At 36.2% G+C, this 27,524-nt stretch overlaps 2 protein-coding genes across 8 annotated transcripts in view; one reads left to right on the top strand and one right to left on the bottom strand.

The window, feature by feature from the left end:
- The window catches only part of LOC126368411 (CUGBP Elav-like family member 1), a 506,900-nt gene that overhangs the window by 257,363 nt on the left and 222,013 nt on the right, over positions 1-27,524 (top strand). The window lies entirely within an intron of this gene.
- On the bottom strand, positions 10,460-15,730 carry LOC126368368 (uncharacterized). Of its 3 annotated transcripts, none has more exons than XM_050012301.1 (2): positions 14,801-15,730; positions 10,460-14,147 (listed from the first exon to the last, which is right to left on the bottom strand). In XM_050012301.1, exons 1-2 carry the CDS (start codon positions 15,684-15,686, stop codon positions 14,128-14,130), a joined length of 906 nt encoding a protein of 301 aa, XP_049868258.1. In that variant the 5' UTR covers positions 15,687-15,730; the 3' UTR covers positions 10,460-14,127. The 3 variants fall into 3 exon arrangements, with proteins under 3 accessions (XP_049868258.1, XP_049868257.1, XP_049868256.1); XM_050012300.1 differs by having other exon boundaries at positions 14,801-15,729; XM_050012299.1 differs by having other exon boundaries at positions 10,460-14,932; positions 15,383-15,729.

Raw genomic sequence — 27,524 nt, 5'->3', positions numbered from 1 at the left:
CGCTTATCATTTATCTAACCCTCCAAATTTTTACATGACAATAACGCCGTTTCATTTTTCACCGTTCAAAAGAATGATAAGACATGGCAGCGTCTCTTTAGAGTAGGAAGGGGAATCCAAATTGCTCTTTCCCCTTAACTCAATACCTGTGCCAATGCATGTGTCTCTCTGTGTCTTTCTATGTCTGCAGTTTAGATGTGTCCCGAAACAATATTTCTAAATAAAATACTTCCTTGAGGGGCCTGTGTTGTTTTTGGTGCAATTGAAATGGGGATGGAATCTTGCGCGTAAGGTGAAACGTTTGGATGTTCTTATATTCTGTCCCTGACGTTTGCTAGCAGAAAATACAATAGGATAGTTGAACTAGCCTTGACAAATTTAGTTAATAATATACCTTAGTAAGTATTTTACCCCAAAAACGTGTTATTTGTAAAAACATATACCTAATGTTTTCAATAAGTGTTTTCTGTTTAAAAACATACAATTCATGTTTCGCTCAAAAGCACTGAAGATTGTCAAGGCATCTTGAATGAATTCATGAAATAATCGTCATTTTTACTTTTTATGATAAATTGTATCATAATTCATGTTTAAAAACTAACCCAAGCAAATAATTTTGAATATCGGGAGTCTCATATCCCCATTTAAATGCGGTAAGAACCCGTTATTATGTGCTTTAATTATGATAATAACCGCGTAAGCTTAAAACTATGTATAACCCAAGCAAGTTGTTTTTGGTTGTCACGATAGAGCCTATAACCAAATATGTATACTCAGGTATTATATCTAAAATTGATACGGAATGAGAAGCGAGTTATACACACATACATACATTAACTCACGCATTTTTCCCACCGGGGTAAGGAGATGCTATTGAATTCCATTTTCTTTAACTAACTTATCTTTCTGCCTCCAAATCTAGTATTCAACTTCTCGTTAAAACCTGATTCTAAAATATATTGGTAAAGCCATTACTAAAATACATAGATCTCCTTCCTCTTATCACTTGACACCCTATCAAAAGACAAAAATATAGTCTATCGTTCACGTCGCGCGGTATCGCTTGCATTATATTTAAGTGGGTAGTTTGCGAGAAAAACACCGTATTGTTGTCGGAATTGAAAATAAAGCGAGCCCTCCGGCACTCGGTATATGACGCCGAATGTAACGAGCAATTCTATTTTCGACATTATTGCTAGCAATAATACTATGTCTTTGATATAATATATTTTTATTTGTAGTATCTGTTTGTTAAAAGTCTGTGTAATAAAGTTTATTTGATTGGTACTTGGCCTATAAAAAACTGACCAGGTGATAATCACTTATAATCCAGACATGAATTTGAAAACAAGAAAGAAAGAAAAATATTTACTCGGCAAAGAATACATATTATTTATTTATTATTTAGTGGTAGTAATTAATAATTGAATTATAAATAATAATAAAGCCGAAACGGTTGTAGCTCAGCAAAAGCCATACCCTAGATGTAGCTAGATTATGGCGCTGATTTTCAGCTGCAGCTCAATTTTAAAATCATTGGTTTAGGCTAGTTCTGGGATTCAAACCTGCGACCTCATAATAAGAGTTAAGCGTTCTTCCAACTGGGATACCATGGCTTTTACTCTAATAATAATATCGATATGAAAATAACTATAACTCGAGCATCATTTTCTTTCACCACCTTTGCTCACAGACTTTGCAAGTGGGTATAAATAAATGAATAAGCGCGATTGATCAATCACTCCTTCTGTCGATTGAAAGAAAAGCTTCCCGAGCCACTCAATTGAAAATACTTGTTACGTAAATGAACCGGTACACTCATTACGCGAATAACGGTAGGTAGCCACAATGCGGCGGAGTGCCTTTTCACTCCATCTGTCAATTAGCCTTCGTACGGTGCTGTTACATGCGATGCTTTTACACTATTGGTGTGTTACTATGTATCTCGAAGTCGGTGTTTATTCGCTACTTAAGCCGAGAGGGAACAACGAGGAAAATTATGAGTATGAATGTGGATGGATATAGATCCATATATGTCGAATAGGGCATGAAGGAAACGATTATTGTTTCTTTACTTTGTTTATTTAAAAACGTTTTATAGTCTTCTAGGTTTTCCTCTTTAAAAACAACCGTCCGCCATTTACCTGTCATTCCGCAATCCTCTCTTCTCTCACACTCACTCGTTGCTCTCTCTTTCACACACCTTTGCGTTACGTTTCATTCAGCCTACCATTCCTACATATATATACTCAAAATTTACTCCTAAGGGGTAGGGATGGATTGTGTGAAGAAGGATATGTGTGTGAAAGGCGTGAGTACTGGGATGACGACTGACAGATTTGAATGGAAGAGGAATACACATTATGTTGACCCCATTTAGAGTGAGATAAACTGGACAAAGGCAGAAAGGTGATGAAGTCGAAAGGCTAAAGCTGATAAAGTGTGATTTTATTTTAGTTCAAAAAAGAAATCAAAAATATTTACTTTTCAAAATTGGCTTACAAAGTTGGCGCTTTTTGAACGTCAAAAAATTAAATTACATATTATGTAACTAGCTGTAAAACTACTACCACATCGGAATCTGTAACGCTGAGGGAAAGACGTGGCCAGAAAACCTCCCAGCACAGGGCCCTAGTCCTATTGTTTCATGTTTTCCTTTCTTTTCTTTTTTTTTATAAAGTTTTATTTGTATAATCAACAGCGTTGCAATGAATGCATGTGTGATGTATTTTTTATTAAAATCTTAATTCATAGATAGGAAAAACTAACTGGGATGCCGTGATCGATATAATATTGTTTATGTACACCTACATTCTATGTACACCATTAACGCATATTTATGGAACACGACGTCCGTGCCTCAACCAGCGGGGTCCACATAATACCAGCGTCGTGGTTCACGCCGCGATATGTGCTGAGTGAGGCCCTTTAATCAGGACGTCCACAACCACCTTAGGATCATTTCGACCAACATCTGTTTTGTGAAAATTTTAAATTATGGTGTTGTCTTGTTTTTTGTGTGTGGCATATAATAAACAATTTCTATTCTATTCTATACTTACATTTTTGTCCATAAAATAAGCTGTTTGCGTTCCCGTCTATTTAATTAGCTTTTCCGGATCGAGGCAAATGGTATTTCATAGCCTCTTCTTACCCCGTCGGGAAATAGGTGTGAATTTATGTATCTATGTAATTATTTTAGTCCATGCGGCGATACAGCTCACAAACTATCACGTTGGTCTTAACAGGAAGCTCTGTGAGGTGTAGGTACTTAGTTCGCCTTGTGATGGATGTACCTATGTACGTACTTTTCTTTACTTCCTTACGAAGAAAGACGAAAGATACTATTATTGACTACTACTACACCGACAAAATAAAGCTTGCTTAAAACTCAGTATTGTATTACGTCTTTACGTGACTTATTGTATAATTTCCTCAGATGGTATTCATTATATCCTTGCTTTTGTTGTATTTAATAATAGAACATCAATTTTGCTTGAGTTCAACTCGCTTTGCATCATGCTCCAAATAGTTTCTTTTGAAGCTATACGATTTAGCGTTTACGAATATCTCTCTATTAATCTTTCGAATGCCGGAACTCAGATCTCGACTAGACAATATCTACTACGCTAATAAATGCAATAAAGAGGTATGAAAGCATGCATTAAAATCCTATAATTGAAAAGCTCACGTCACCACTCACCGTTGATTTCATTTCATTCAGAACTAACTGAATTAACTCGAATACAAATCCAATACCGTGGTAGCAACCGATGCCCATTTTGATACTTCATTTATCCATTCACTAGGTTCCCTTTCATGAATTAGTACTTAGTGCATTAGTGAAACCTTTTATTTACCTATACAATACAATTTATTGTAATAAAAGGGGGTAACACGCTAATGCACAAAGGCTTTTGGGAACTGAAAATCAGTTTTGTTACTTTTTCACGACTTAACTATTCACCATTGGTGCTGATTCTATAGAAAATTTAGTTGAAAGCACACGTCAAACGGGTTGCATACCAGCGAGACGTCTATTTTATTCGTTCGATTTATTTATTCATTTTAAAATTAACAACAACAGTTGTCACTCATCCGTCCCTTTCCTTTTTGGTGGATAAGAAACATACTGGTATAACTTAAAATAAAATTAGGTGTTTGCAGGAATCGGGGCTACTATCTCTCTAGCGTTATTCCATTTCTCACCCGGCCCGCTAACCTAACCTGAATATTTGACAGGTCCGGTTTTTTACAGAAGCGTCTGCCTGTCTAACCTTTCAACTCGCAAAAGGAAAACCTGCGAGTTTCCTCACAATATTTTCTTTCACCACCATTAATAAGACTTACAGTTTAATTTGTCAAAACAGTTAAGTAATGTGATATGGTATCAATGTGTTTACATAAGTACCCGTGATCGTACATATAGTCGACTAGAACAGATCGATTTTTTTTTTTCAAAAATGTGTATTTATTAGCTGCGATAGCGCAACATTTCCATTTCAGTCGTACAACTAATTGACGTTCGCAAAATCAAGTTGGTATTACCAATATGTAATGTAGTAATTGGATGACGGCAAATTGGCACAAACATTTTGTACATTCAAACAACATTGCGTGTTATTACCCGACAACCGAATCGAAATATTTGTAATTATTGTTATAATTAAATTTAGTGATATGCGCTTTATAAGCTGTGGAATTCATAATATCTATAATATACCTATGCGACGTGTAATCAACTCACGCCTATTTCCCTCCGGGGCAAGTGGAGACTATGGATTCCCATTTGCTTCAATCATCACATAGTTCCTCTTGTTTGCTTCACATTCATAATATACTAGTGACATCTTAACGAAAACTTTGAGGGATAATGCAGTTCATGATTCTGAGTTGATATTAAGTGGAATTTTTCGTCACGAAATTATTGTTTGTTTTAGTTTATTTAAATTATTTTCAATCATATACTTTTTCAATAGAAAAGTACACTTGATTTTAACTCAGAATAATGAGCTGAATCATCCCTCCCAGTATTCGTTACGTAATGCTAGGGAGATGATGAGACTTAGTTCTATAATAAGTATTATATTTACGAATTTTTATTTAAAAAATCATAAAGAAAAGCAAAGCGCCCTCGACCGAAACGACACGCCGACCCCTCCCACCCTTTCCTTCCACCCGTGTCCTGTATGTTGCTTGGTACGAATTGGTTTTGCTTTAGAAATTTTCAATTTGTTGGCATGCAGCCTATATTTGTCCCACTGCTAGGCACAGGCCTCCCCTCAGTCAACCGGAGGGGGTACGAAGCATACTCCACCACGCTGCTCCACTGCGAGTTATTGAAGGTATTTTAACGGCTAATAGCCGGGACCAACGGCTTAACGTTCCCTCAATTTTTCAGACAATCAGGTGATTCAAGAAAACAAAGGACAGTCTCACAAAGTGATTTTTCACATTGTCCCCATCGGGAATCGAACCCGGACCTCCCGATCGTGAGCCTAACGCTCTAACCACTAGACTACGGAGTCTGTTAATTTTCATCATCACTCATTTAAGAGCCACGCTGTAGCGTAGCAGTGTAGCATTCTCCATGCTACTTTTTAGGGAAAAATACAGCAGTGGTTTCCCTCTTGTCTTATGCCGATATTCGCGTACTTGTCACAAAACAAACGTCACGTCGTCATCGTAACGTCAGCAAAACAAAATTAAAGGTTAAAATTAAAAATAATAAAGAGTTTCACTTTACATTTTCTAGGGACGATTTCGGTTTTTGATTCAAAGACACACCTCGTACTTTTGGATTTTGTTGAACAAACATCACGGATAAAGATACAAGCCTCCTCGTCCTTCTTTCAGCGTCAACAAAAAGTAAGTCGCAAATCTCATCAAATGAAACAAAAGCTTTTGCTGAATAAATCTGAGACTACGGACGCGACACGAATTGTGAAACTGGACTCTGCCATATCAAAAAACTTAACAGAACGAAAGAGATACGGGGTATTTTTTACCTTACTGTAATGTGTTAACAAATATAATTCTGAGCGCTTTGTGGAAGGATGAAAATTTATTTCACTTAACCAATGCAATGCAAAAGAAACCATTACAATACAATTAGTATCACACTTGTTGAAGGTTTTTTTGGGTGTTATGGCGGACAAGAAGAATGTCAAGGAACTGAAAATGTCAACATTTATGTTTGGAGAGGAAATATATGATTTTTATTAATTAACTTTATATACATAGTTTATGTTGTACCTGAGATATACTTGCATATACTTAAACTAAATAGAGCCAGCTATATCTGATTCATAAAGCGTTACTTACATCAATTTCTTACTTTACATTACACACCTTTTACTTTACACACCGCAAGACTAAAGAGAAAAAAACTAATCTAGTAATTAAAAAAGGAATTGAGTCACTTAATCAATATAAATAATCGGGTCGTAATCCGCGATCAAAACTAACGTAGATTAATAGTCGGGGAACCTTCCCCGTCATAGATTAGCCGGAACAAATTGACTAACGGCGGCTCCGGATCATTGCAAAGCAAACAAATTAATTACCCAGCTGGTTACGAATTGGGTAAGAGGTCTCGGAGCTAGTGGCTCTTGAAGAATGTCCGTGTTATGTTTGGGAAAATTACAGTTAGAAAGCTGCAGTTAGTTGCAGTTAGCAGTTAGTTAGTGCTGTGTTGGATTTGGCAGGAAGAAGAGAGGAATGGCTATTACTCCACCGACAAGAGCGCAGCTCTTAAATAGAGAGAGAGAGAGAGAGAGAGTTAGAAAGCAGTATATAAATAATAAACGTTTCCTTCGTTCTATACAAAGCGAAGGTTGATGGTAGGGCTGGCAGAGGAACACCGAAAAGAACGTAGATACATTGATCAACTTAGAGATGTTCTTAGAAAAGGTTCAGTACGATCTACTCCGAACCGGTGTGTATGAAACGATTGATGAATGTGGAGGAAGCAAGAGAAATGAAATGTCAGGATCGAAGCAAATGGAATTCCATATTCTCTGCTTACCCCTGTGGAAAATATTCGTGTATTTATGTATGTATGTACGTATATCTAATAATAATAGTGGATAGATTTGATATGTACGGTCACGAGTACTAATATGTATACACTTTGATACCATGTCACATTAACTTTTTTGACAAATTAAACCGTAAGTCTCATTAAATGTCAAATATTATAGTGCGACAGGGTTCTAAAGTGGGTACATGATATTGCTCATGACTGTACTTTGAGCCTGTATGTGGCGGTTCTCCTCATTTTCCTGGGAACAATTTGGGTCGACTTCCCGTGAACGCAGTCAGCTGTGGGTGTTCGATAACGCCCTGGAACTACTGAATTAGCCGTGTTAAACACGTTTTATTATCAAGCTACTCATATGGAATACCATTACTATAACTATAAATAATCTATAGATAAATCAAAACTTTTCCATTTATTACATTTTAAATTTGAATTCGGAACATTCATATTAAGACAAAAAAATGCTCATTGAAAACGACATTCATTTGTTATCCCTAATACTTACTCAAAATTGTGGAGATGTTTCGACATTTATGAAATTTATATCTTAGATCCAAAAACAATGGATTTTATATTTAGTTATCCGTGTGTTATTCGTGTATCCATGGTATCCATCTCCAAGAATATCAGAAGTGACTTTAGATCATCTCATTGATGGCTCTGTTTGTGCCATCAGGGTTAAATGTTAATAGGCATGACAATGTATTTATGACTTTATGATTTTCCGTTAGTAATTAAGCTAAGTTTTCATAGGCATTTACCAATGAACCCGAAAGAAAGTTGAAATTTTGCAAAAAGGCCGCCGATTAGACATTTTTATCCATGGTAGTACATGGCAAATGGCGGTCATATCGCTTAAAGCGATTTTTTTAACGATTTTATGTTATGTATTTTTACGTACAATGAATGTGGTAGTAATTTCTTAAAACTCAAAGAAACTATGCATTAGAAAGTTGCATGAAATCGCACGTAGGCAACCTCAGACTGCAAAAGCTCTGTGCAACCGTAAAACGTTTAGCCTCCGTTAATTATTCATTTATCGTACCGGACCGTTATTTACGGGGCGGCACGGTTAACGGTCGGCCGCGTCTACGAGTTACGCCGTAACGATGCTACGCCGTAGCTATTGGCGTAGCAATAAACTGAATTGAGATTTGTCATTTGCTTGCTGGTTTTTGGTAAAAGGTCCATTATTGTGCTGAACTGGTTACATGTAGCAGATAAGTAGTCAATGGCCCCGATTCCTGCAGACACCGCCTAATTTTATTTTAGGTTATATCCGTCATTTTCGTATCCGTCGAAAAGGAAAGGGACGGATGATTCACAGCTCTTAATTTTAGGAAGAATGAGTAAATTAATGTGTCGGGTTATTGACTGACGTAAAATTTTTAGACGGTTGGTTTAGATTTGTGCTTAAAATTGACGTGTGTTCCATAAATTTTATGCTTGTCGATTACCCGTCCCTTTCCCTTTCGGCGGATAAGAAAAGGACAGATATAACTTAAAATAAAATTAGATGGTATTTACAGGAATTAGCACCATTATCTTGTAAAATAGCTGCAGTTCAACCAGAATGTTTTCGTAGCTCTTCTGTCACGTTATTCTTCTGTACATGCTAGCTCGATGGTTTACCTAACAACCCTGATGTCAGCGTTAATATTGAGCCGCCAAAGACCCCTGTCGTGGTTTTAAATGCAACTGTCGCCACATTTCTAAAACGGCCTTTTTGGCAGTTTTTATAAACGAAGAATGTATGAGAAGGATGTCAGTGTCATCCAAATGCTACAAAATCTTTATCCATCTATAGGATTGTACGCGTTATATACGATGGTTCATATGTTATTAATGTTATTCTTAATCTTCTTCTGTCGTGTGAGTTGTGAGGTGAATTACCAACCTCAACAACCCTGGTGACAGAGTTATTATTCAGCCGCCAAAGACCCCTGATATGGCAGTAAGTAGTACCCGGGATCAACAGCTTAACGTGCCTTCCTAAGCAGGGATCATGTTTACTTTCGGACAATCAGGTGTTCAGTCTGTAATAACCTATCTAAATTAGGGATCGGAAAGTATTTTTTTATGTTATGTCCGGGACTCGAACCCGGGACTTCCGGATCGTGAGCCCAATACTTTACCACTGGACGACACAGGCCGTTATAGTTAATACACCTCATTAATCCTCAAGTCGAATTCTCCATCATATCCAAAAGAATAAGCACCATGACAAGCGATTTTTGTTTCTTTCCAAGCAGAAAATTGAATGGAAACTAATTTTATAGTTAGAAGTATACATAACATAAATAGCCTATATACGTCCCAGGCACAGGCTTTCCCTAAATCAACAGGGGGGGGGGGGGGGGGTAGCATACTTCACCACGCTGTTCCACTGCGGGTTGGTGGAGGTGTTTTTATGGCTAATAGCCGGGACCAACGGCTTGACGTGCTCTCCGAAGTACGGAATCATCGTCCGATGTACATACATTATCAGACAATCAGGTTGAACCACCTGATGTCGTTAAAAAACAAGGGACATTCTCACAAAGTGATTTCGATATCGACGACGTCCCCATCGGGAATCGAACCCGGATCTCCAGATCGTGAGCTCAACGCTCTAACCACTAGACCACGAAGGCTGAGTTAGAAGTGTACCGGCCATAATAAACCACTTTGTTTGCGGAGACAAGAGCTGGCGGCCATTAATTTTATGCATCAACTGTTTCTACTTGAAAGAGATATATTATGACAGCTTAACGCGTGTGGCACGCGTGCTCACGACAGCTTTAGAACCGGTTACTTGGTGTTTTTCAGCCCTATCTATCTATGTAATCTATGCAATGGCTTAGTTGAAGCTGGCTCAGCGGCACGCTATGATGGCCGTTGTTACAATTGCGACGTACAATGACTGTTTATTTGTCAAAAATACACTAGTATCTAACTTTTTAAATTTAGAACTAATAAATATTTTAATGAAGTAGTTCTGGATTCAAAAGTTTCGATAAGTTTTATGCCGGCCTGCACTTTACTATAATTGACACTAAAGTACAGCTATTTGGTCCTTTAACATCGTTAGTTATTAAAGACACCCCTGGTCCAATAGTAGATCGTTGGGCTCACGATCCAGATGCCCCGAGTTCGAATCCCGGTGGTGATGTAACAAAAAAACACACCGTGATCTATAGTTTGGTTAGGGCTTTACAGGTTGATCACCTGATTGTCCGAAAGTAACTTGATGTGTTCTTTGGAAATCAAGTTAAGCCGTTGGTCCCTTTTTATTACTTACTACATGAGCCATGTCAGTGGCCTATGGCGGCTCAATAATAAACCTGACACCAGGGTTGATGAAACTGGTCATAACCCTTGAAGAAATCCTTGGGTGTCGGGACGGTGAAATTTATTTAATGAAATAAAACAGCAGCGTCTTGTCTTGTGTTGTATTGAGAGAAGGGAAGAACGAAAGCTCCGCGAATGAATGTAATTACAAAAGTGTTTCCATATTTAAAATACAAATCTTAAATATATTTATATGTTTTCAACATAACTCCCAACAAGGCAAAAGATAATGCTTCGATAATGGACTGTAAGTATATAATTAATAGGTAACTGATTCAAATGTGTGCGATAACTTTTGCATTTGTCAGTGCTATGAAGAATAGTTAGAACTATCTATTACAATTACACATTCAACTTATTATTTATAATATTATCTATTTATAGTTTTAGCTTAAGTAGGTTAAGTTTAGAAGATAAGTACTTTTAATTTATCTAGCTTAAGTTTGGAAGGTAAGTACAATTATGTAAGTATGGTTTACTAGTATATAAGTTACTGTAATTTTACAATAAACATAACTACAATTATTTTTTGTTTTTCACTTAACCTTTTTAACTTTTATGTTATACAACCACTGAGGTAAGTATTACTGGTAAGTACCTATGTAAGTATCTAGTATTTATTTTTTACATTTATAATTAAGTAAAGTAAATTAAATTTTAAGTTTATGAACTTGTTACATAGGCAGCTAGTAATAGTGAAATCAATTATTTGCTCTTATAGTTATTATTCGATTATTTACTCTTATATATAACTTAGGAATTGTTCCTTTTACAAACGTAAATTGGTAAGTAACCAGTCTTAGTGACATAACTATAATTTAGTTAGGAAAATGAATAGTTTTACAATTCAACTTAATTAAACTTATTAATTAACTTAGCCTAAGTCTCTTGGCATCCTCTCAGGCACAATTAGGTTACCAGAGAAGCATCTAGGCCTACGAGAACTGGACAACCTTATACACAGGTAATAATAATAATAGGTAGTTAGACTGAGCCTGATAACAACTTACTTAAATTGTTAGGTATTTAATTTAAAGGCAATATGCAAACTTTAGTTATAGAAGTTTTGTGATAATTACCATTTGCTTTTTTAACTTCCATGGCTCTTATTTTTCCAACACTACCTGGAAATACCTTTGTGACTCTAGCCATTGGCCACGTCATGGGGGGTGTGTCCAATTCTTTCAGAATGACAAGATCGCCTATCTTTACATTTGGCATGTTATCTTTCCATTTTGGTCTATTCTGTAATACATTTAAATATTACACTCTTAATTAAGCGTAAAGCATTGACAATCCAATAACGTTGGTTTAAACTAGACAAAATTAATTTTTGACTTGCGTGCAAAAGCTTGTTATGTTCATTTTCAATTATCATACAAGTAATTAGAGATTGCCTAGGTAATATAATTTGATGCATTTGGTTATATGGCAAACCAGAATGTTGCAGTCTACCTCCTACCCGGAGAAGACCGTGAGCATCTATAAACGGGTTAAGCCCTCTTAAAGAAGCTTGTACTTGCATACCGTTTTGCAAAGCATTTAAATCTTTAGAAAAATACTTGAGCTGTTCGTGCTTTATAAGCAGGGATAATGCATTGTTAGTCTCAGCAAAGGAAACAAAGTTTTCTTTAATTTTGGCCGAGTTAGGTTTAGAATTATTACAAAATCTAATGACATATGCAAGTACACGTTTCATTCTGTTAATATCAGAATATTTGTGAATAAAATTATCAAGGAATGACGACCCATTTGAGCTCAGCGATACCGCCGCACAGACCGCCTCGTTCTGTGAACATTTAATTTCAGGAATGTCCTCGGGTAATTGGTAAGTACAATTTTTAAATTTATAATTACAATCTGACATTTCCTTAGGCCCTGACCACCATAAGTGGTGATTTGGTAAGTCGCAGGGACTTGTTCCTCTGCTCAAGCAATCTGCAGGATTTTTATCTGTCTGTATATAGGACCAATTAAAGTTATTAGTACATTCAGTAATTAATTTTGTTCTATTCGCAATATAAGATTTTAATTTGATTGGATCGGTCTTCAACCACGCCAATACGACTTGTGAATCTGTGTAAAGGTGAACTTCATTTACTATCTGTTTCTGACTAATAGTATTGTATACTTTTGAAGCTAACTTGGCAAGTAAAAGCGCAGCGTTTAATTCTAAACGTGGGATGGTTAACTGTTTAGGTGCAATGGGATTTATGCGTGACTTAGAGCATAATAGTGACATTTGAACTTTACCTTGCATGTCAATAGTTCTCACATAAATTGCACAACCATATGCCACATTGGATGCGTCTGAAAATCCTATTAATTGAAATGTTTGATGTTCACTTTTACACATTGTATTCCTTTCAATATGAATACTTGACATGTTAGTTAAGTCATTATAAAGTGATTGCCATTTATTATTTAATTCTGGCGGAGGAATAGAATCCCAGTCTGTTTTGGACAGCCATAGCTTTTGCATAATATGTTTGGCTTGCACAAAGATTGGTCCAATCAGTCCAAGAGGGTCATAAAATTTACTGATAAAACTTAAGATTTCTCTTTTGGTCTTGACAGATTGCTTAGGCGGGGGGGAAAATTTAAAAGTGTCTGAATTGACGTCAAAATTCAACCCTAACGTTTTAACATCTTTTTGCATGTTAATTTCTCCAGAATACCTCTGTTCCTTCGGAATATCCTGTAAAATACTGGAATCGTTGGCTGACCATTTATGCAAGAAGAAACTACCTTTGGATAACAATTGTGAAAGTTGACCTTTTGTTTCTATTATTACATTTAAATCATTATGAGTATACAGTATGTCATCAACATATGTTGCATTTAGAATTACTGGGACAGCCAAAGGATATTCATTTTTAAATCTATAAGCTAACTCATTTAAGCACCTTGTTGCTAAAAAAGATGAGTTTTTTAAGCCATAAGTAATAGTGTTTAATTGTAAACATTTTATGGATTCATGGGGGTCATCTCTCCATAATATATTTTGGAGTGACCTCTGACTTTTTTCTATTAAAACATTTCTAAACATACGCCTAATATCGCAAGCGAAAAAATATTTATTTAGTCTGAACAACAATAGAGTGTCGAATAATTCGTTTTGGACCACAGGGCCATTCAACATAATATCATTCAGAGAAATTTTATTTGTTGTTTTCATAGATCCGTCAAATACTGTACGTAAACGAGTACTAACTACATTTTCACGTATGACAGGGTGATGTGGCATAAAGTATACCGCATCTTTGTTAAAATCGTAACTAGAAATATCGACATAGCTGGCATGGCCAAGGTCTATGTATTCATGAATAAAACTTTGATATTCTTTGAACAAAGCTTCATCTTTATGGAGCCTTTTCTCTAAATTCAAAAATCTGCGCATAGCGAGAACTAGAGAATTCCCTAAAGTATTGTTTACATCGTAAATTGGAATCTTTAAGGGCATTGAGACTTCAAATTTATTGTCAACAAGTTGAACCGTTTCATTAAAATATTCCTCACAATATTTTTGTTCAGACGTGGGGTGCTCAGGATATATTTCTGGTACAGCCTCAGATTTCCAGAACTGAATAACATTAGAATTTAAGTCTGTTTTACATTCTTGACAAAACAAAGAAACAGGGGTACTCTGAAGTTCATGGGGAGACTGTACGGGGACTTTTCCTGCAACCAAATAACCAAACTGCGTGTGAACGAGTCGGGGTGTCGCGGGATCGCTGAGCTCATTGTGCTGGTCCTCAAGCTGGGGCAGCAACGCCTGAAAAAAGATGTCAGCAGCTAATAAAATGTCTATCTCGCTTGTTTTATTGAATGTGTCATCGGCTAGTAATAAATTTTTTGGAATGTTAATAAGTGACAGGTCAAAACTGTTTTGTGGCAAGTTAGTAGTTATTTTGTTCACCACTAGGCAGTTAGTATTAACTTTATAGGGATAAGCACATGAAAATATGTCCACTTGCAAGGAACTTTGTATTTTCTTTCCAGTTTTAGCAATGCCAGAAACCTCTGTGTTTGTAGCTAGTAGATTTCTCCCAATTAGATTAGCTAATTTAGTTGTAATGAAAGATGACTGACTGCCAGAGTCTAATAAAGCCTTGACTATCAATTCCTGCCCATTTTTAGTTAATATTTTTACTTTGGCAGTAGGTAACAAAACTTGGTTGTTGTCATTTAAGCCTGACAGCAACGTTACCCCACCCTCAGTACTAGATGATGATGTTTCATTTCCATCATGCAAGAGCGTGTTGTGATTTTGCTTGCAGTGAGTGCATTTAAAATGAAAGCGACATTTCCCTGTATGGCTGTTTAAGCAGGTTTTGCATAGCTTTTTAGCTTTTATACATTCAACACGTTCTGCAATCGATGCAAGCAAAAACTTGGGGCATGAAAATATTTTGTGATCTGACTTACCACAGTAATAGCACTTAGCTACATGATTATTTGTTACTGCAGCAGTAGCTTGTACTTTCCTAGCGCCGATGACATCATTGTTGCTCGAGTTTTCGAGAGCTAGAGCTCTTGTTTCAAGATATTTTATGAAATCTGTAAAAGTTGGGGATTGAGATGAGTTCCTATCCAAACAGTAAGCTCTATTAGTGACTGGGTCGAGTTTGCGAGATAGAATGCATACAAGTATGCTGTCCCATTTGTCAACGGGTTCATTTAAATTTTTTAGAGCTGCTACATGCTGTTTTGCAACAGAAATTAAATTACGTAACATGGTTACATTTGGCCTGGGTATCGAGGCAAGATCCAATAACTTGGATATATGTTCAAATACAATTTTGTGACTATTATCATATCGATCACGCAGGATTGTCAATGCTTCACTGTAACTTGAGCCTTGTATTGGTAAATTATTAATAAGATCGAAGGCTTCTCCTTTTAGAAAACCACGTAAATACACAAACTTTTGAATGTCAACAATGTTAGAATCGTTATGTACAAGCGCCGTAAACAATTCGATGAAAGGTTTGTATTCTAGGTACTTGCCGTCGAATGGTGGTATTTGGATATCAGGGAGTTTTAACTTGGACGTGACGTTATTAGAACCGCCACTTGGCTTTGCCGCCGCCGCCGTCGTCCCGAATCTTGACTGCAAAGTAGTGCGCAGTAAGTCCATACACACAAAGTAGGCCTCTTCAACAGGAGTGGGATCATGGTCGTCGTTGACCTGAACAGTCAGGTCTATATACTCCTTGAAGATGGACTGGGCATGTTCTTGCTTCGTGCGTAACATTTGTTCGGATGCGGACGCGAGGAATTCCGACGTTAGCGAGTTGCGTAGGCGCGTCATCGTGCCTTTCACATATTTCCGCCTGTTAAATAGCTCGTTGTCGCTTGCCATCTTGCTGACTAATTATATAAACAAGTACTGAATTGTTTAAATTCACTTTTGCTGAAAAAAATATGGTCGCTCGGTATACGAAAACGTGGTAAAAAGATGATGCAATACAATTCCTGTTAAGATTGGGATCGAGATCGATTGTATTGAACGACAACGTTGATTGCTAAAAATCGCTCACTTCACTCCGAACATCGCGTTTTTTGTAGCAATATTAATGTTCCGTAATATGCTATGAGTGAGTGAGATAGCAATTTTATTTGTATTGCGTTGTCCTTTGTCTTCGGCGAGTTTGACGAAATAAAATCGTTACAAATAAACGAACACTATTGAAGTTCTTCTTTGTAAATTCGGTTACACGCAGATGAAGATTGCTTTCTCCGGTTTTGAACACTTCGACGTCGGTGTGTCCTTCCGCCGCGGCAACGATGATTGAGTGAATGAATGAAGTACAATCTTACCGCGTTGCTCAGGAATAATGGCGACTGGAATGGACTCACAAACTTGCCCGACGTAAACTTCTGACGCAAAAATCGTGCTGATCCGTCGCACCGTTTTGGCCGCAAACACCTGTAGATGAGCTGCACACTATGCTCACGTTGCTCGAAGGACCATGAAGAAATCCTTGGGTGTCGGGACGGTGAAATTTATTTAATGAAATAAAACAGCAGCGTCTTGTCTTGTGTTGTATTGAGAGAAGGGAAGAACGAAACGAAGTGTTTCCATATTTAAAATACAAATCTTAAATATATTTATATGTTTTCAACACACAATAAATAAAGAGGAGAGACGTAATTATTATTTAATACGAAAATGAACGGGAATACGACAAAATGACCTTAATACCAGGCCGCTACTCTTTTAGTTCTATGAAATACGATATTTACTTAATCGCTTTCTAATTATACTGTATTAAACTGCTTTTATTTTACTTTGTAAACAAAAGTATATTGTTTTTAAAAGTGGACAAAGTTTCAACGGGGTTGTAATGTACCACAAGTTATTTTTTAGAGAAAGGGCCTGAAGGCACTGGCTGATAATATTAAATATTTTTATCTGATAGCTTCTTTCGAGCTTCTACTACTGTCTTTTATAAAAAAAAAAACTATTTCTACAACCCCAAATAAATATATATCCAGAAGACAAGAAGCTTAATTTCGTAAATTTTAAATGAATATTAGTTGGAGTATTAAAACTATTTTATTCAATAAACACCTAGACAAAAGAAATTAAGTACATGATATAAATTGTCAGACTTCCTAAAGCTCGGTCAAGGCCTCACAGTGCGTGCTTATTTCAATTTCTAGTCGATAAAGTTTATTTATTGTCAACCTAATTTTTAATCTAATCCAAAACTATTAAAAAAATAAGCAATTGTACAGTCATGAATAAATAGTATGTACCTACTTTAGAACCCTATCGTATTACATGCTAAACATTTAGTGCGACTTACAGTTCAAATGGTCAAAGAAGCGAATGTGACATGCTACTAAAGTTTACACATGTAAATGCTGGTGACCGCACACATACTTCTCATTTCAGCCTTTGTACTGCAATTTTATTCGTTGTGCAAATACCTCTTCAATTTAGGCGACGGTTTTGAAACCAATAAATTATTTTTCGCATATCCAATTTTATGTAAAAACAAACCGCAGGTCATTTTTCACTTCACGTGCAAATGTTTGTATGAAAAACTATACGCATTTTCATTTGGCAACAAATTTAGAAATTGACATTTCTGTGTTGTTACGTTAGGCGATCGGTTTTAAATAAGTTTTTGTTATAACATAGTCACGTACGTAAAAATATCACAATTTATAACATAGAATCGATAACGGCCTCAGACCAGAGGTTGAGCGTTGGGTATACGATTCGGAGGTCCCGGTTTTGCATTCGGGCGGGATCATGTCACAAAAAATCACTTTGTGATCCCTAACGACCTCCGTGGTCCAGAGTTTGAGCGTTGTGCTCACGATCCGGAGGTCCCGAGTTTGAATCCTGGTGGGGACAAATCACAAAAATCGCTTTGTGATCTCTAATTTGGTTAAAACATTACAGGTTGATAACCTGATTGTCCAGAAGTAAGATCCGTGCTTCGGAAGGCACGTTAAACCGTTGGTCCCGATTACTACTTACTAATGTAAGTACGTAGTCGTTATTTGAGTCACGTGAGGGGCCTTCGGCGGCTCCATTATAACCGTGACACCAAGGTTGATGAGATTAGTCATCCACTTCACAACTCACACGATAGAAGAAGTAGAAGAACTTTGTGATCCCTAGTTTGGTAATTAAATTACAGGTCTATCTAGTATCGCCTGATAGTAACTACTTAAAAGAACTACCACTCACTTTAAATAATACTACATCACAGTCTATTATATTTTAATTTTCTTGGGTCGTGAGGTGGATGACCAACCTCAGCAATCGTAGTGTCAGGGTTATTATTGAGCCGCCAAAGGCCCTTGACATGGTTTATGTAACGACTACATACTTAAATCAGTAAGTAGTAGTCATAACTTAAATCGGTATCAACGGCTAAACGTGCGTATAATGCTGCTGCTGCGAATAAATTTTGAAACCTGTATTTCAGGTACATAAATTATAACATTTCGCTTCGTAGTTTGGTTAGGTATTTCATTATGGACCGAAACAAAAGTCCCGATAGCGGAACGATCGGCGTACTTGCTGTGCAATATATATCACAGCACAAAACAAGTACTGCGCGCAATAAACGGAAGCCTCTGTAACTGGATACAAAAGTATTGCTGTAGCTTAGTCAATTGAATGGCGACGGTTAATCTGGTCTAGTGTATTCTGAAAGTTTATGCGGATGCACGGCTGCTGAATGTATAGCTGGTACATTGTATATATTTTTTAGTATTGTTTACATTTTTTTATTTTTGTATACCTTTTTATAATCAATTTGCCAGAAATAAATTTATTCAGTATATTATTATATCCAGCAATATACATTGGTGGTTCTCAGCTCAAGTTTTATGGCCGTTATTTTTTCATGTCTCATTGTATAGAATTAATCCGAAATAAAAATAATTAATTCCTAAATAATAATGGAAACCTTTCCCCTTTAAAATTATAATACATCTGTTACCTTCTTCTCTTTTATCTTAGGCAAAGGCGTCCCCTTAGCTTTTCTAATCCTCTGTACTTATACAGACTTAGATATTATACCTTATACCATTTGAGCTTCTAGTTCTTACCCTCATTGTACTACGTAGTATCTCCAGGAGTGCCAACATACAGAATACCTGAATATAAGCAACAAGTAAGATGTGCGCGTCCATGTAATCCGTATAAAGTGAATTTTCTACAGAACTCTTTATTCCATCGTGTTTTCGAATCTTTTTATCAGTTCTATCTAAATCCCAACGAGGATAGTTTTTTTTTTTTTAAGTAGGATAGGATTTGTGAGACAAGAAAAAGTACTCTGTATTGTAAGTACATTATAAAGTAGGTAACAGATTTTTGGCTGGAGTATCCTAAAACATATTCCTTGTAAATAACTACCTATACTAAACATAATATATACAGAAGGGCGTTAGTGATATCGTCACGAAAACTTCGAGGGATGATTCAGACTATGATACTGAGTTTTTTTTTTTTTTTTCAAATAATAAATAATAAAAAAAACTTGTAATCTACTGGAAGGATCCTCATCACCGTTCAGTATTCTCCTTATATTCATATAACAAAGCCCCGTAAACACTATGCACCACAGCACAGTAATATCGGTGTAACAAATAGCACGCCGTTAGTTTAACAGCAGTATTAATCGGTGTTTTGTCTACTCGGCCGGTGGCATCGCCCGATTTATCGTCTGACCAATCGATCTTTTAATGTACTCTGTGATCCGATATTGCCTCTTACGTGTTCAAATAGACTAAAGACGCTTGAATACGGCAGCTTAGAATATTGTATGAGTTCTATGTATTGAACTGGATTATCCTGCTTATATTATTTCATCACTCTTTGACTTATTTAGCATCCGTTTTAACATGGATGTAAAACAGTTTCTATATTGATAAAGGACTTTAATTACACTAAGTTAAAATACTGCGTGGGTTGGTACAAAAAAATGTTAACTTGTTGTTTCAATGTGAAACTTGTTTCACTTTTTTTAAAACGAATTGGATTTTAGTTCACTAATTACCAGCACTTGCAAAACTATCTTCATATGGATTTTTTTCATCCTCGTTTTTCTTTGGAACTGAATGTTCATAGAATCTTCTTTGAGCTGGCTTATATTGCAAATGGAATCTTTGTGCAAAAAAGTACTTTTAGTTCTAGCGTTTTCATCTGTAATTTGTGTTATCCTGTCAGTATTTTTAAATTCAAGTATCAAGACCAGTATTCGTAAATTACTCAAACGCTCACGCCGAGACTCTAGACGTTTACAAAAACTCGGCATTACAGCGCTCTATAGCGAATGCTTTGTTCAAAACAAAGAGCAGACGTTTTTCTCGACAAGGAGCGAGTTCCGTGCGAGTTGCTCTCTTAAAATTGACGACTTCTCACGACTTCTCGCGATTGCGAGTTCTCCGATCACTCGTTAACACTCGCCTCGTCGAGTTCTTTCACTGCAAAATTGGAAAAAACGTCGGCAAACAATGCAAATAGAGGCGAGCGAGCGTATTACTCGAACGTTTCTTGAGAAGTTAAGTTTTTAACGCTGCTTACGGGAATGGTGTGCTCGTGAAAACTTGACAAAGTGCCGCTTAAAATTAAATAGCGTCGATTATGCCAAAGATTTCATTTTGAACTGTTGTTTGTGTCGCGTTGATTGAATAAGGGTATTTTTTTTACAAACAAACAACATGTAAATATACGCTTAAATTATCATTGAGATAGCCAAATTTTGTATGAAAAAAATCAAATTTGGGATATTTTATTCTAACTATTAAGAAATTAAGCCTTAAAAATAAATTTTATATCATCATCATCATCATCATCACTGGCCTTACACGTCTGTTTCAGACGCAGGAGGCGAGCCTATTGCTATTAACCAGACACAGATTCTTGTAACCACATGTCATATACAATTGTACATTTCAAAAATAATTAAAATCCTATTTTGTCAAATATACATACGATACGATTATATGTATACGATTTGTCAATCGTAAAAACGTATCTCTAAATGTTTTATATTAAACGGTTATCAGACCCTATTATCAACCCCTGAATTACCAAACACCACTTAGAAAATTTGATTTTTACAACCGAAACCTCTATATTATCTACTTCAATTAAAATAAGGATTATATTTCTCACAGAAACAGACTTGTTTTACGACTTACGCACGAAATTAGTACTTTAACAGCTCACAATTGGTTCGGTGATATTAAAATTCGCCATTCATAAAGTTTTCATTTCAAGAAAGTGGAGGGACGTCCTCGCCTTTTGATACTTACCAGTCTCTAGCTCAAGCCTTATTCTGTGTTATATCGTGGCTGACTTTGCTAATTGACGTATCTGTATTTTTTTTCTAAAGTGATTTGTGTCTTATTGACAATTGTAAAAGGTGCAAATCAGTTTCGCCAAAACTAGCAGATACGTCAGTTCGCGACATCAGTGACGATATGTGCGATATATTATTTTGAGAAAAAGTCGTTTTGCGAAAAGTGCATTGTGAGAAAAGGCCATTTTGATAAAAGGACATTATGACATAAGGTTATTTTGCGAAAAAGACGTTATGCGCTGCGGGTATATAAATAAACCTCTATTTTGACGGAAAACTGTAATAAAAAGAACTAAAGTCGTAATAGACAAAGCGCATGCAAAGTAATCTTCTTTTTCTATTCTTCTCTCATAACAAAAGAATACAGTCAGGAACAAATGTTGCGTATGAAAATAGTAGAAACAATAATAGTATTGAGTGTTTTCTTTTAATCAGACTGTGGTAATTTTAGATTGACAGATCGTTAAACTAGTGCCGTCTTTCACTTACAATAAGCACTTTACTTGCAAGAAAGGGATAGAGCTAGTTTTAGTCTTTGCAAAACTAAATTGGTGGTTACCCAATTCCGGATTTGAAGACTTCAACATCAACTTAATTAATTTTATTACAAAACGTTGTATTTGTAGTTATTCTTGCCCTTATCTGCCAATCAAACAAAATTGACTGCAGCGAGTGGACGTTTTGAAGCATAAGGTCAAAAGAGCGAAATGTCAAGTGGTAGCAAATTGTCAAAAGAGCAGAATGTCAAAAGCGCATATTGTCAAAAGCGCACAATGTCAAAGGCGCAGAATGACAAAAGCGCATAATGTCAAAAATTCTACTTAAACGGATTAACTGCTTAGATATCGATTTTAACTTTTTTTGGTCAGTCTGACTGAGTCATGGCGGGGAAAAAAAATAAAACATGCATATTTTTTGGAATAATATTTATTTTTGTAATCAAATCAATCAAACGACCCCTGTGGCGCAATGGTAACAACACCGGTCCGTCAATCGGGGGTTGCGGGTTCGAATCCCGCCCGGGGCGAATGTTAGCAAAACTAAAATTCGCCTCGTGTCTGGTCGTTTATATTATGTATAATATGTATTTATTTACAAAAAAAGTATTTAAGTAGTATATCAGTTACCTAGTACCCATAATACAAGCTTCGAGCTTAGTTTGGGGCTAGATGGCTCTGTGTCAATTGTCCAAGTATATCATTATTATCATTATTTTTAAAAATCAACAATAACTACCTATAATCATCATCAACAACTTCACTACTAACGATAATAACACAATTACTGTAATTTTTCAATAACAAAACAAGTCATATTTTTATATCTACTAATTTTTATTACTATAAGCCACAGAGACATTTAAATTTTATTTGGTTCAAAATGGAATAGAACCCACGACCTCGAGATAGGCAGATCGGAATAGTAACCTTATGTTCAAAAATAATTATTTAAAAAAATAATAATTATATATTGATTTAAACTCCTCATAAATCTTACAATATTTTCCTATTATGATGATATAACAGGAAAATATATATACTCATGTCGTAAATAAATACTTGCAATTATTTATAAGTACAATCCATAAAATGAAACGAAACGCATCTCGTCATGTCATAGTAGTAACATAAAAAATTTGAGGGTAGTTTTAGAAAACTTCTAGATTTTTCTAACAAATGATTCATTCATTTGATACTGCTTGTTTGATGATGATTATACTTATTGTTGATTTTTAAAAATAATTATTTTTGATTACAAAAATAAATATTATTCCAAAAAATATGCATGTTTTATTTTTTTTCCCCGCCATGACTCAGTCAGACTGACCAAAAAAAGTTAAAATCGATATCTAAGCAGTTAATCCGTTTAAGTAGAATTTTTGACATTATGCGCTTTTGTCATTCTGCGCCTTTGACATTGTGCGCTTTTGACAATATGCGCTTTTGACATTCTGCTCTTTTGACAATTTGCTACCACTTGACATTTCGCTCTTTGGACCTTATGCTTCAAAACGCAACTCGCAAGCGCGCGAACATAAACATCAGCAAAGATACTCAAAGTTTTGGAGTCGCAATTGACGCCGGCAATAACATCCAATCCTGCGCAACTCGTGGAGACAAATTGTCGCCCGGCCGCCATTCCACCCGCGACCGAATACGGCTGTTAAAACGGCCAACTTTTGCCATAACCATTATCACTGTCCCGCCCTTCGGATGGACGGTGGATTAAGTAGAAGGCGGTCTGAAAAGTTTTCCTTCTCATATATCTTTGGTTGGTTTAAGTTGAATTGAAGATGTACCTAAGTCTTTTGATATCAAACTAATGCTGCATCTTACTCTTCTGCTCGTGTCGTTATCGTTCAGGTTGTGAAGTGGATGACCAACCTTAGTAACCCCTTCACTAGGCTTGCTTTACTAGGCGGGATTATTAGTATACAGGGTGTTAGTGACATCGTAACGAAAACTTTGAGGGGTGATTGAGGCCATGATTTTGAGATGATATCAAGTGGAATTTTCCGTCGCAAAAGTATGGAATTGAAAATAATTAAAAAAAAACACAAAAATTTTCAGGAATATTCAGACTGAAAATTCCACTTGATATCAATTTAGTATCATGGTCTGAACCATCCCCCTCAGTATTCGTGACGGTGTCACTAACACCCATACCTACTTGTATGGCTACCGTATGTACTTGTGTGGGGTGTAAGTGACATCGTAACGAATACTGAGGGGGATGATTCAGCTGATTATTCTGAGTTAATATCAAGTGGAATTTTTCATCGCAAAAGTATATAATTGAAAATAATTTAAAAAAAACATGAATTTTGCGACGAAAAATTCCACTTGATATTAACTCAGACTCATGGCCTGCGTATTCGTTACGATGTCACTAACACCCTGTATACAACATAACGCCAGTGTCCCTGAAAAAAAAAAAATTCTTTAAATTCCATGTGCCCGAAATATTAGCTTTACTAAAACGAAATATTCAAGAGAAAAGACGAGATACCGTCTTTAATTAAAATTAAAATAGTGACGTTAATCATTATTTTAGGTTAGGTTAGGTAAGTTTTTATTTTGAGTTTTCCTCACATGGCATTTACTATTTGGCCGGACAAATGGGAGTGCTGAGGGCTCTCACCCGGAAGTGAAGGTTTCGGCTTTTTATGAATATTAGGCGACAAAATATCGATAACTCCTTCCCATGAGATGAAAGAACTATCATTCTTCAAAAGATGTTACAATCACAAGTAATTTCACAATTGAGTTGCTGTTGCACAGTTGCTGTTGCCGAATAGTTTTTGCTCAGTTGTTGTTGTTGCTGTATTGTTGAAAAAAATCCTGTTTGTCATACTGGTGTAACAAAAAATATCACAATTTTCAAGATACATTTTCTTTTTTTAATATAATTATCATCAGTGCACCGCTAGAAACTTGTGCCACGAACCATCCAGTTTCTTCTCCATTGCTCCGGGCGAAGATTTTTATACGACGTCCCACTCCGTTTATTGCTCTAAAAAAGTAATTCTGGAGGACGAATCTACATAATGTGAGGAGTAGAAAAAACAACTTGTTTCTTTTTTTCCTTCCTTTTTAGGCGGTGACTGTGTAATGTAAACAGACCGCTTGGGAGCAAAAGTGTGGGGCTTCGTTAATATGGATGCTTCGGAAGCAGCTTTTAAAAAATACCCCGTAGAGAACAATCTGCATAGGGGTCTTGGTAGTAAAAGGAACTTTAAAAGATATTGTATTATTATTATTATTAGCCTGTATGATCCCACTGCTGAGCAAAGGCATCCCCCATATCTTTCCAAGTATATTTTTGGTTTAAATACCTGAAATTGATAAACTTAGTATTTTTAAACGTCATGTCGTCCTCAAAAAAAGGTAGACTCGTGTGAATTTGGGTACAGCACCGTTCAATTGCGCGTTGAAAATCAAATGTGTTCGTAAAGTCAATTTACATTGTTTTAAGTTTATGTTAACCCGTTATTATGTGTTTTAATTAAGTCAACTTACTCTAAACAACTTTTTTTAACTACACAGTAAACGCTCCACAAATCTTCTTATTCTCATATGGGCTGTAAAACTGAAGACTGAACTTACCAAAGCCAAAATCTTGTGACTCATATAACGGCTAAGCGCTTAGTATCTAAATAGTTGCCAAAACAACAGCTTAAAAAGTCAAACTGTGTAACTACTCCCTGATATAACTACTTGCAGAACACAATCAAAGCCAGGAGCTAACCGGTACATTTATAAGCTATTCACACACCCGGCTAATACTGTACCGGGTAGTAAATGGACACCTGCTGCCATAAGGGCTAATTACCTGCGTTCGGCTCGAATTCTAATCGTGCCGCAGGTAATGCCTATTCAGAGTTACATTCTGTGAAACTAGACTCCTAAATGGGATCAGGGAGTTACATACAAAATGGTATTGCAATTTATTTTAAATAATAGGGTAATTTCCAACAAGTCGAATCAGTTACTTTTTACTAAACGTCAAAACACGAAATCACTATGGAATTTGTATTAAAAAGCAACCTGGGACGTCATAGAGAAACGTGACAAAATAACGCACTTATTATTACATTAGTTTATCGTCAGTTTTAGATCTGTCTTTATTTAGTAACCAGAATCATATAATTTATTTTTGACATAGGAAACTATCCAATTGAGCAAGACCAGAAGATCCTGAGTATAGTCTTTAGTCTAAAGGTAGCGTTTTTGTCGTGCGAATTTTTCGTTTAGGTCCTTAATGTCCCTTTCCCAAAATGTCCCCTGGTTTCAGAAAGTCCCTTTCCCTAAATGTCCCGTCCTCAAAATGTATTTTTGTGTTCATTTCAGATAAGAAACAAGAGACAATTAGAAAAATCGAATCGAAAATTTAAAGAATGTTAATGACGAAATGGAATTTTCAGTTTTACGGTTACGCACGAGTACTAATATGTATACACTTTGAAACCATGTCACATTAACTTTTTTGACAAATTAAACCGTAAGTCTCATTAAATGTCAAATATGATGATGTGGCAGGGTTCTAAAGTGGGTATGAGTATGATATTGCTCAAACAATAAAAAAAAAACATTATCAATTATTAATCGATATGCCGTCGATTATCTGGCAACACTAGTTCCAGCTATTAAATAAAATTGATGTCTAAGAGCGAAAGCAATTTCAGGAGATCCCAACTCGAAGTCAGAGCCAAACGACGATTGAGCGATTATTCCGAAAAACCCGAGAGCACTCGAATCACAGAACCCGAAGCAAACATACCCGTCTCCCCAAATCGAAGATAATTGAAACTTACACAACACTTTTGCCGAGTGCTCGTCCCGGGGAAGTCGTTAATCCGGGATCCAAGACCCGGACGGCAAACAGTACCGGCAATTAATACTGTCATTATACTAACGAGGTCTATGCACAGATCAGCCACTACAAAGGAAAGGAGCCGGGTGAAGGAAAAAGTTGCCTAAACCATTAGCGAGATAGCTCTGTTTATTTTGCGATCCGATTATGTTTATTTTGTGGACTCGAAGGTCCATTATTTTTTGTACCTTATATCTTCTGAAAGGAACACTATTCACAAAAACTCACGTCAATCTCCCTATTGGGGTAAAGGTACATCCATCGCAAGATGAAATAACTACCCACATAGGTGGTGAGCCGTGTCGCCATCTATAATGATATTATAACGAAGAAAGAAAGAATCATTTATTATTTTAGGACACCACAGACACGGATTACAACATATATACAGGGTGTTAGTGACATCGTATCGAAAACTTTGAGGGATGATGCGGACTATGATTCTGAGATGATAGCAAGTGGAATTTTCCGTCGCAAAAGTGTAGAACGCAACAATTTACATGAATATTCCGACAGGAAATTCCACTTGATATTAACTCAGAATCATGGTCTGAACTATCCCGCTCAGTATTCGTTACGGTGTCTCTAACACCCATACCTACTTCTATGGCTACCTGTATGTACTTGTATGGGGTGTAAGTGACATCCTAACGAATATGGAGAGGGATGATTCAGCTCATTATTCTGAGTTAATATCACGTGGAATTTTTCATATTCTCAGTATTCGTTACGATGTCACTAACACCTTGTATACATTACAATAACATCACATCAAAAGACATAATAACCACCATTTAATATTGTTAATCCTCAATATCTATTCATTCTATCATCATTTTTATAAAAATATTAGCTTTTGAATTGAGTTCGCACGTCTGTAGATCGATACTTAGATTCGATTTGAAAATTATCGACAAAAGTGCTGTAATTTTTGACGTCGT

The sequence above is a fragment of the Pectinophora gossypiella genome, chromosome 7 (genome assembly GCF_024362695.1).
Source record: "Pectinophora gossypiella chromosome 7, ilPecGoss1.1, whole genome shotgun sequence".
Classification (NCBI taxonomy): domain Eukaryota; kingdom Metazoa; phylum Arthropoda; class Insecta; order Lepidoptera; family Gelechiidae; genus Pectinophora; species Pectinophora gossypiella.
Note: the sequence above shows the minus strand (reverse complement) of the source record. Positions and strands in the feature narration are given on the sequence as shown.